Source organism: Genypterus blacodes, unplaced genomic scaffold (genome assembly GCF_046128005.1).
Source record: "Genypterus blacodes isolate CSIRO-AG114 ecotype Tasmania unplaced genomic scaffold, CSIRO-AGI_Gbla_v1 ptg000071l_1, whole genome shotgun sequence".
Classification (NCBI taxonomy): domain Eukaryota; kingdom Metazoa; phylum Chordata; class Actinopteri; order Ophidiiformes; family Ophidiidae; genus Genypterus; species Genypterus blacodes.
This window is the reverse complement of record NW_027466881.1, coordinates 77,501-87,500: the sequence shown is the minus strand read 5'-3', so window position 1 is coordinate 87,500 and position 10,000 is coordinate 77,501. Positions and strand designations below refer to the sequence as shown.

General features: G+C 50.4%; 2 protein-coding genes across 3 annotated transcripts in view; both read left to right on the top strand.

Annotated features, from left to right (window-relative positions):
- Positions 1–2,068, top strand: part of sec23a (Sec23 homolog A, coat complex II component) — a 10,660-nt gene extending 8,592 nt beyond the window's left edge. For both annotated transcript variants that reach the window (XM_076157018.1, XM_076157019.1), the window contains exons 16-20: positions 1–31; positions 225–311; positions 727–882; positions 969–1,034; positions 1,118–2,068. The exon at positions 1–31 is cut by the window's left edge and continues 131 nt beyond it. In XM_076157018.1, coding sequence (XP_076013133.1) covers positions 1–31; positions 225–311; positions 727–882; positions 969–1,034; positions 1,118–1,207 — 430 coding nt within the window. In that variant the 3' untranslated portion in view covers positions 1,208–2,068. The remainder of the gene's footprint in view (positions 32–224; positions 312–726; positions 883–968; positions 1,035–1,117) is intronic.
- Positions 2,069–3,501: 1,433 nt separating this feature from the next.
- baz1a (bromodomain adjacent to zinc finger domain, 1A) overlaps positions 3,502–10,000 on the top strand; it is a 14,669-nt gene continuing 8,170 nt past the window's right edge. The window contains exons 1-17 of the mRNA XM_076157030.1: positions 3,502–4,179; positions 4,913–5,191; positions 5,299–5,457; positions 6,137–6,235; positions 6,317–6,404; positions 6,519–6,635; positions 6,775–7,011; positions 7,119–7,214; positions 7,305–7,443; positions 7,709–7,858; positions 8,056–8,151; positions 8,297–8,521; positions 8,634–8,799; positions 8,905–9,012; positions 9,091–9,193; positions 9,457–9,686; positions 9,977–10,000. The exon at positions 9,977–10,000 is cut by the window's right edge and continues 182 nt beyond it. Of these exons, the coding sequence (XP_076013145.1) occupies positions 4,067–4,179; positions 4,913–5,191; positions 5,299–5,457; positions 6,137–6,235; positions 6,317–6,404; positions 6,519–6,635; positions 6,775–7,011; positions 7,119–7,214; positions 7,305–7,443; positions 7,709–7,858; positions 8,056–8,151; positions 8,297–8,521; positions 8,634–8,799; positions 8,905–9,012; positions 9,091–9,193; positions 9,457–9,686; positions 9,977–10,000 (2,429 nt within the window). The 5' untranslated portion in view covers positions 3,502–4,066. The remainder of the gene's footprint in view (positions 4,180–4,912; positions 5,192–5,298; positions 5,458–6,136; positions 6,236–6,316; positions 6,405–6,518; positions 6,636–6,774; positions 7,012–7,118; positions 7,215–7,304; positions 7,444–7,708; positions 7,859–8,055; positions 8,152–8,296; positions 8,522–8,633; positions 8,800–8,904; positions 9,013–9,090; positions 9,194–9,456; positions 9,687–9,976) is intronic.

Below are 10,000 nucleotides of genomic sequence, written 5' to 3'. Positions count from 1 at the left end.
CTACTCCTACTCCTTCAACGGCCCGCCAGAGGTGCGCACACACACACACACACACACACAAACACACACACAATCAAGAGGAAGTGCATCAGGACACATACATAATTTGTAAGCCTAACACCAAAGTACAGAGTTTAAGTGTGTGTGTGTGTGTGTGTGTGTGTGTGTGTGTGTGTGTGTGTGTGTGTGTGTGTGTGTGTGTGTGTGTGTGTGTGTGTGTTCAGCCAGTCCTGTTGGACAGTAGCAGCATCCTCCCTGACAGAATCCTGCTGATGGACACCTTCTTCCAGATCCTCATCTACCATGGAGAGGTAACACACACACGTCTGTATCTCTGCATATACATGTTCCGACATGCTGAGCATGGTGGCCAGGATGTTCCTCACCTGTCTTGACCTCCTCCTTCTGATTGGACTCCATCCTCCCCTCCTAATCCACGGTTTCCCATCAGACAACCACAGCCTCGGCCACGGCCCAACCTCCGACACAGAGGCCAGACTGAGTCTTTCAGTCCATATCCCTGTGCAGAGTGTGGGTGTGACGGGGCTCCTTTGGGCTCCTTTGGGCTCCTTTGGGCTCCTTTGGGCTCCTTGGAGCTGCTGGCTCTAAGCCTCGCACTTTCCTTCCTTCCTTTAGTTAGTCTGTTCCATGTCTGGTAGCTGTGTCCAGTTGAGGCCGAATTCACGCCATCTGTGTGTGTGTGTGTGTGTGTGTGCGCGCGTGCAGACTGTAGCTCAGTGGAGGAAGGCTGGCTATCAGGAGATGCCTGAGTATGAGAATTTCCGGCACCTTCTTCAAGCTCCAGTGGACGACGCCCAGGAGCTGCTGCATACTCGCTTCCCCATGCCCAGATACATTGACACGGAGCACGGAGGCAGCCAGGTGGGGGCGCTGCACCTCTCTCTCCATTTACACTATACATTTGAATTCACCACGGTTGTAGTGATGAAGATGATGTGTTCTCTTAGGCTCGGTTCCTCCTCTCCAAAGTCAACCCCTCGCAGACCCACAACAACATGTACACCTGGGGCCAGGTAAGCGCCGTCACAGTGACATCACTCTATCTGTCGGCTGCTGAGGACCGTGTGTGGAATGTGATTGGTGGGTTGTGTTTCAGGAATCGGGAGCTCCCATCCTGACCGATGATGTCAGCCTCCAGGTGTTCATGGATCACCTGAAGAAACTCGCCGTCTCCAGCGCCGCCTGATTTCTCTCGCTGGCTTTTTCCTCTTTGTTGCGTTTGCTGCCTGAGTTTCCATGACAACCAACCAAATTATCAGCCAGGAAGCCAATCATCTTTTACCTCTCATGCCCCTTAGCGTGACTGACCAATGACAAGCAGCAGTACAGTGGATCATCAGTCTGTGTAAAGCCTGACACCTGCTGGTGAGAACAGGTGAAGCCCTCTCACATACATACTGGCTTTTTGTGGAGGGACGGGGGCGGAGCCTGTGGTATTATCTGAAAGTAGAAACACTAGAGACTTCTGGGTAATAAATCCAATTGATAGGGCTTTGAAACTACAACACCCATGAGACTCGTCAGCGTTGCCATAGAGACGACTCCATCTCCAGTTCCGAAGCCAAAATAATGATGGAACGGGACTCCGCCCACCTACTTTTACCACCAGGGGTCAGGCCTTTAAGGCAGAAACTGAGACTTCAGTTTGGGAAAATAAAAGTTTGTTTGTGATGACAGATGAGCGATCCTCAGATAGGAATATTTGTTCATGAGTGATTTATGGAACACGTGATGAGGTTTGATGTTTCTGCAGTTTGTTTTTTGTTCCTCATTAATATACACAATATACATATTTTATCCCGGATCTTTAATGAATTGGATGAAGCTGATTTTTACCTGTTTGAAAGCACATCTCACTAGTTTTCTCAGTTTTCCTGTAAAATCGAGAACATTTTCACTCAGCAGCCTGTACGATTATTTTCACATTTCTAATAAAATAACGAAAAGCAAACAGGTCTGCTCTTCCTGGTTGATGGATTGGTGACGGCAAAATGGATAAAGTGTTCATTCATAACGTTTTTGCATATTAAAACTTGATGCCAGTTAATGTGTCCTAGTTGTTAGTTGTGATGCTGCATTCACTGCCTCTGTGTCCTGTAGTCTTTCTCACACATGGCCACCATCTTACTGATCTACTGTTGGCAGCTGCCACTAGCTTGCCCCGCCTCAGCCTCAACAGGCTCCGCCCTCATTGTTCATATTAGCATTTCCTGTCTACGGAGCCTTTTTCACATTTAAACGAACTCATTAACTTTAGTTTGGGCCGCATTCCATTCAGTACATATGCACACACACATACACACATTCAGTAAACATACGACCTCAAACTCTGAGTCACTTACGTCATCAACAGTCAGTCGTTGCGTCACGTCTCCGCCCCCAAAGCCTCAGCGGTAAGACAACTATTGGCTGAGAGCAACAGAGTGGCGGCTCAGCCAACCAACGGGCGGTGTGGACGACACGAAGGCTCCGCCCCCTTCAAGAGTAAGCTTGTTGCGTTCAGGTGAAACTTCGAAACTTCACTTTAAAATATTCAAACAAACGCTGGTGTTTTGTGATATTTAAAAATGGGTTAGTCTCTGCTATATTACAATTTATGCTCATATGTAAAGTATGATTACATTGAGTGACAGAAGGTGATTCATTATTTTTCATTACTGATTCAAAAGTTCAAAGTTCCTCCAAAGTGGTGGTTTACTGCATTTCTGTCTGTTAATTCCATCTCTTTGTTTAACTGCAAGACAAACCAAGGAATGGGGATTTGTCACAATATTATTATTAATAACAACAATAATAATAATGATGATAATGCATAATACATTCTTAATTCTATGCATTTTTCAGGATAGTGTACATTAACAAAGACGTAACCACGACACAGAAATCATCAAAGGGAAGAGGATAATGAGAAAAGTGAGGAAAAAAGGAGAAAAATCACGATAGGATAGTAGAGTACAGGATGAATTATGAGTTGTTGATATGACTAATGCAAGTTGAGAGAAGAGTGTTGAGAGACTGAAAGCAGGAAGGGAGGAGCAGGCTCCCAGTTCCAGGGTTTAGAGTCCTGTGAGCCATGGAGCCCAGTCTGGACACAGCCAGCAGAGGAATGGAGGAGACCACAATGAAATGAAACAGCACACGTACGGAAGAGAAAGATGTAAATGGTGTGAAGTCACTGACGTCCTCAGAGTCCAAGACAAGTGGATGCAACTTCAGCCCTGAAATTAAAAGAATCTATGGCTGTGATTCCGATGAACAAAATCAAAGCAGATCATTCACTCAGACGTTGCCATCTATTTAAGACTAAATGTTCTCAACACACAAGAATATGGTGCATCAACACTTAATAGAAAGAGAACGACTTTCTCAAAATGACAAATAACCACCATTTTGACTTTTTCTCTTGAAATATATTACTCTCTGACAAAAGTAGTGGAGCAAAAGAATGAATTTGCGAATATATGAATACTGAAATGACGTACAAATTCTCCCAAAACAAACTGGAATATCTAAGTTAGGTATTCTCCTTGGTTACGTCACACCACTGCTACGTAAACGATCCTTTGAACGAAGCGGCGAATCAAGAGTGTCCCGTTTACGAGCTTTGTCTTGGTCCGTGAAGTCGATGAAAAGTTGGTCAACAAGCCGCCAGTGAACGCAGCGGGACGACAGACGGACCGGGAGCCTCCGCTTTCTTCCCGCGGCTTGTTTTCGCCCTGTCCGGGACCCAACCGGTACTCAGCTCGGTACTCGGTACTTCGCTCGGTACTCTGCTCGGCACTCCGCTTGGTACCGGTTCTGCTTCGCTCCTGTGTGCAGAGCTTCGGACCAGTTAAAGTGTGTTCGCTTTGTGTTTAACCGGGGCACAGTTGGTCTCCATGCGGGCGGATCATCACCGACTGTAACAAAGAGCACAGCCCGCCGCTCCGCTCCGCTCTTCCCGCTTTAACGGCCGCTGCTCCCGCTCTGCTGACGGGCTTTGGACCGAGTTTGCTGTCAGTTCGCGGACTTTGTGACCCGGGTTTCGTCCCTTTGTTGCCCCGGGATGCCGCTGCTCCACAGGAGAGCCTTCATCAGGCAGAGACCTCCGGCGGACCTGCGGCCGGACGAGGAGGTCTTCCTCTGTAAGATCACACATGAAGTCTTCAGGAGCTATGAGTGAGTCCTTCATCTTCTTCTTCATCTCCTTAACCTCCTTCTCTTCACTTTGGGCTGAATTTCACTCACTTTACTTTAACATCCAGACCGAAACAAAAGCCGACACTTAATTCACAATATGGTAGAAAAGTTCGAGTTCCACAAACTTGCGTCAAAGTTTAATTGTATGATAAACGCGCTGTTCATCAGTTAATCGTGTTTAGTGACAAAAAGAGCCCGAAGGCGCCAAAGAGCTCAAACTGGACACTTTGAGCCGCTAGCTAAGCGTGCTAAGTAGGTTAGCGAGTACAAGCTGCGCCTGCGCGGCGGCGAGCGCGGCCACGATGCGGGCCGAACCGGGAGAGGGGGTTGGAACCGGGCCGAACCGAGAGACGGGGGGTGGAACCGGGCCGAACCGAGTGAGCGGAGTGAGTTGAAGCAGTCTCACACACCTGCTGCTCCCTCCGTCACAGCGGGAAGTGGCTCCGTGCTGCTGGAAGCGTCGCGTGACGTCTCTTACGTCACCAACATGCCAAACGGTCTCAAATTAAAGATGAATCCTGTTAAGTGGATTTCTGATTATGACAGAAAAACGAAGGTCGCGACAGAAGCTCTTCTAACACAAGGTGGTTTGCATCATAATGCTCTGCCCTGATCTGACCTTTGCACTTTTTGATTGGCTGAGCCAAGACAGGCCTGCAGCATTTAGATGTCACTGGTGTGCTCTCTGTAACCATGGTAACCTCTCCCTCAGCGAGTTCTTTGAGAGGACCATCCTGTGTAACAGTCTGGTGTGGAGCTGTGCTCTGACTGGCCGGGCGGGCCTCACCTACCTGGAGGCGCTGGAGAGTGAGCGGAGAGCTCAGCAGAGCCTGAAGAGCTTCCCCTCCGCTCTGGTGGTGCCCCTCCTCCACCTGGTGGCTCTGAGCCGCCGCTGCAGACTGACTGAACTCTGTGACGATATCTACGCTTTTGCCAAAGACCGATACTTCCCCGGAGAGAGCGTGGAGGTCGCCACTCGCAATGGAGCCAGGTACAGAAAAAGGGCGCCACTGAGGCTCAGGTGTGACCAGTGTCACCCAGTCACTAAGGTGTAGTACAGAGTTTAAGTGTGTGTGTGTGTGTGTGTGTGTGTGTCAGACACGTGTGTGAGATCCTGCAGGTCCACTCTCCTCGTGCTAGTGCTAACGGAACACCGTCAGCTAAAGGCCACCTGAAGCCAGCTGATGACACCATTGTGATCAGTGACAGTGACGATGAGAGCCGCGCCTTCCAGACGCCTCCGGCCCACATCAATGGGTCAGTATGAGTTCAAAGGTCATTAGGTCTAAACTCAGTGAGGAGGATGTGACAAACATCTGAAATGTAAAGATAGCACCAAGTCAGAAGTGATCATAAACACGGACGCGTCCTGTTTCCCTCTGAGGGTCAGGAGGTCACCTGACCTTGACTGATGGGTTTAAGGTTGCAGGTGCCTGCTGCAGTTACAACTTTGTACAACTTTAAGTGCAAGCTTTCAATAAAGTTTGAAACATATCAAGTGTCTAAGCCGCGTTTCAAAGCCAACTGAACTGATCAACCATCATAGTGTGTGTGTGTGTGGGTGGGGATGAGTCTGTATTGTCTCCATGTCAGACAGCTGAGGTCATGTATCCACACACACACACACTGTGCTCCTCTCTTGGTTAAACACAAAGTATGTTTTATTTTAAGGATAGATGTGTCGTCACGGCAACACGAGGTGACCCCCTCTATACTGTTTAATCTAGTCAAGCGTAAGTTTAAATGTATGTTCAACCAGCATCAGATGACTGTACAGCTCCTAAGACCATGATGTCACCATACTGAGTGAGGTCATCCAATAACAGTGATGTCATCCAAACGTATGAAGTTAGAACAATGGTGTCCTACTTACATGTTTCTAAAGTGTGTGTGTGTGTGTGTGTGTGTGTGTGTGTGTGTGTGTGTGTGTGTGTAGTAAGAAGAGGAAGCCTCTGAGTCCTTCTCTCTTTAAGTACTCAGTGAAGATGATGGATGACTGCAGTGAGCTGCTCACCATCAAAGCAAACCAGATCAGGTGACCTTCCTTCATGATGACATCATCACATGGTGTTCATCTGCTGTGTGACTAACCATCTGTTTTAATTTGACCCTTCAGTCGTAAGAAAAACATTTTGTCCAGAGAGCGACTGAAGCTTCTTCTCAAGCAGCACTGTGAACCTCACAACGGAACCATCGCACTCAAGGTGAGAACGCCACCCTGTGACCCTGTGACCCTGTGAGCCGTGGCACCCTGGCTTCTTGTCATACGTTGAGCTTGAGCCTGTCAGCGCTGATGTGTGTTTGTGTGTGTGTTCCAGGCCTCCACTGTGGTGAAGTACGGCCTGGCTGAACAAACCTTCTCCCAGTTCTTCCCCGACGAGCCTCCTCTCTTTCCCTTCAGCCCTAAGGGGGCGGGGCGAGTCTCACCTGCTCAGGTGAGGCTCAGCTGTTTACTGATGGGACTCTGGTTAACCAGGCTCCTCAATGCTGAGAGGAGAGACATCTGAGCTGAGATGATTTGGTCTAAGTGTCCACACATCAGATGATTCCAGCATGAAGGTGTTTGTGTTCTAGGCCAAGTCGTCCCTGCTGAAGGCGGCGGAGGACCGGCTGAAGCTGCTGAAGGAGGAGATGGCAGGGGTGACCAAGGAAAAAGCCCAACTGAAGAAGGAGAGGGAGGAGGTGCAAGAAGCCAAGAGGAAGGAGAAGGAAGATAAGGAGAAGCTGAAGGAGGAGCAGAGGAGGAGGTTTGAGGAGGAGAAACAAAGGAAGAGGGAGGAGAAGGAGCACAGGAAGCTGGAGAAGGAGCAGGTGAGGACCATGATGTCAACACCTCCAAACAGCTTTGCAGTGTGCTGCTCGCAGACACATTCAGGTTTAGAGCCGATTGATCTCAGTGGGACCTGACTCATCCACAGGAGCGAGAGAAGCTGAAGGAGGAGAAGAAGAAGTATGCTGAGCGCCTGAAGCTATGGAACAAACCCAGAGAGGACATGGAGTGTGAAGACCTGAAGGTCAGTGAAGGCATCTTCCTTTCCTCCTCCTCTCCCTGTGTGTGTGTGTGTGTGTGGATGGATGTTGACATGAGGTTGTGTTTGGTGAAGGACCTGCCCAGACCCACGGCCGTGCAGACCCGGCTTCCTGCTCAGCTGTTTGGGGCGGCGCTGATGGTTCTGGAGTTCCTGCGGGCGTTTGGGGAAGTGTTTGACCTGAAGGACGAGTTCCCTGAAGGAGTCTCTCTGGGTGAGGACACACACACACACACACACACACACACACACACACACACACACACACACACACACACACACACACACCCCTTTAATCTTATCCATTCTCTCTCGCTCTCTCTCTCTGCTACTTTGTGTCAAAGAGCTTTCAGCATTCAATCACTCTGGTTAGCAGGGTCAAAGGTCATTATTAAGGAAGTCATTGACTGTAAAAGGCAGCGATGGACCAATCAGATAGCAGTATAATGAAACCAAACCTGATGCTGCTGTGTCCACAGAGGTTCTGGAGGAGGCTCTGGTGGGCTCAGATCCTGAGGGGCCGCTCTGTGAGCTCCTCTTCTTCTTCCTGTCTGCCATCTTCCAGGCTCTGGATGAGGAGCAGGAGGAGGTGGCCAGAGAGCAGGCGGACTGTGACACGCACGCACACAGTGTGTACACTCTCACACACACACTCTGGAATATGTTGTTGTCATGACGATGTGTTTAAAGCACAGCTGTGTTTAGTGATTGTTTGAGCTGTCAGTCACTGGTTTGATTGGATGTGAATCCGGTTTGATGGAGGTATTGATCGTGATGGCGGGTTGAAGCAGGAGGTGATCAGTGTGTGTGATGTGTGTGTGCGCAGACCTGTCAGAAGCCCTGGATGATGACTCAGATCCCACTCAGTCTGCTCTCAGTGCTGTGGCCTCATTGGCTGCTGCCTGGCCTCAGCTGCACCAAGGTAACACACACACACACACACACACACACACACACACACACAGAGCAGCCCTGATTGGTCCACTGTTGCTCACCTGGACCTCTGAGGAATCTCTGTCTGCCTGTGTCTCTCCACCCATCTCTCGCTACCTGTCTGTCTCTCTCAGGTTGCAGTCTGAAGCAGTTAGACCTGGACAGTTGCACTCTGTCAGAAATTTTGCGTCTCCACATCCTGGCGTCAGGCGCAGACTGTAACCACGGCAACGCCAAGTTTCGTTACCAGAAGCAGGGCGGCTTCACGCCGACGGACGACCCGTGTGTGGAGCTGCGATTGGCTGAGCCGACGCTGCTGAAGAGGCTGGCGTGCACGGCGGTGTACGACCTCACGCCAGGTCGGTGACCTGACGGCACAGCGCTACACGCTCCACTGAGGCACAGCGCGCTCTAATGTAGATGGATGAATATGCAGGTGTATTGATGAGCTGTTGTTGTTGTTGGTGTCAGGAGAGAAGCTGCAGGTCCTGCAGGCTCTGATGGGGAAGCTGCTCACTCTGGCCTCCAGCAGAGACCTGGTGGAGGACTGCATGGAGGACCAGAGGGCGGCCAGGCAGGAGCTGAGGGAGGTCCGAGCAGAGCAGCACCGACGAGGGCGAGAGGAGGCGGCGTACAGGTGTGTGTGTGTGTCTGTCCCGCCACTCACACACGGCAGGAGGAAGGAATGTCTGTCCAGCCTGGATCTGATGTCATGTTGTCCTCTGGCCTTTGTCTCATCCAGGGTTCGTCTTCGTAAGGAGGAGAAGTTAAGAGAGCAGGAGCAAAAGATGAAGGAGAAGGAGGAGAAGCTTAGAGAGCAGGAGATGAAGAGTGGAGATCAAATCAACAGGTGCAGCAGGAACTCCAATGTGTTCAAAGTGGATCCATCAATACAGTAATCAATACCTGATCATGTGTCTGTGTGCAGTGAGACTCCTGTTCCAGCTCAGCTCAGCCCCAAAGAGCCCCAGACGATGAGCTGCCCCCCCAGCAGCCTGACAGCAGAGGAGCAGGAGGAGGAGCAGGACAAGGTCTGTACACCTATGAGCAGGGAGCAGCCACTGTGCCTTTGCTCAAGGGCACTGGCAGGCGAAGCCTAACATGAACACAAACACACTCTCTCCATACAGGAAGTTCCACCTTTAACCTCAGAACATTTTGACTTATTCAATTCAACTTTATTCATTCAGCACCGAATCACAACAAACATACAGAGCAACACTCCCCCATGAGCCGGCCGTGAGTGTGTGAGAGAGTGTGTCGTGTGTTTGAGTCCTTCTCTTTGGCCTTACAGGTTCGAGAGCTGCAGGAGCGAATCCAGAAGGCGGCGTCCTGCACCAGCCTGCTGCCGCTGGGCAGAGACCGCCTGTACCGCCGCTACTGGCTCCTCCCTTCAGCCTCGGCGCTGTTTGTGGAGGAGGACAGCTTTGGACTGACTGAGGACATGCTGCGGCCCTGCCCCCGCCCGACCCACGACTCCAAGATGGAGATGGATGACAAGGAAGAGGAGGCGTCAGGCGAAGGGTGGGTGAAGTGTGAAGTCTGAGGCACAAGCGGCGCTGTGTGTTGATTTGAATGAAGTGGCTCAGTGGGTAGAGGCTCAGTGGGTAGAGCTTCCGCTTGGGAACCGGAGGGTTGCCAGTTCGAGCCCCTGCCGAGGTGCCCCTGAGCAAGGCACCGAACCCTCAATTGCTCCCCCCTCTGCGAAGGGTGGTGATGTAATGTAAGTCGCTTTGGATAAAAAGCGTCAGCCAAATGATCGTAATGTAATGTAATGTAATGAAGTGAAAAAACCCTCTTTTGTGTTGCTCTAGCTCCGCCCCCCTTGACGCCGACGC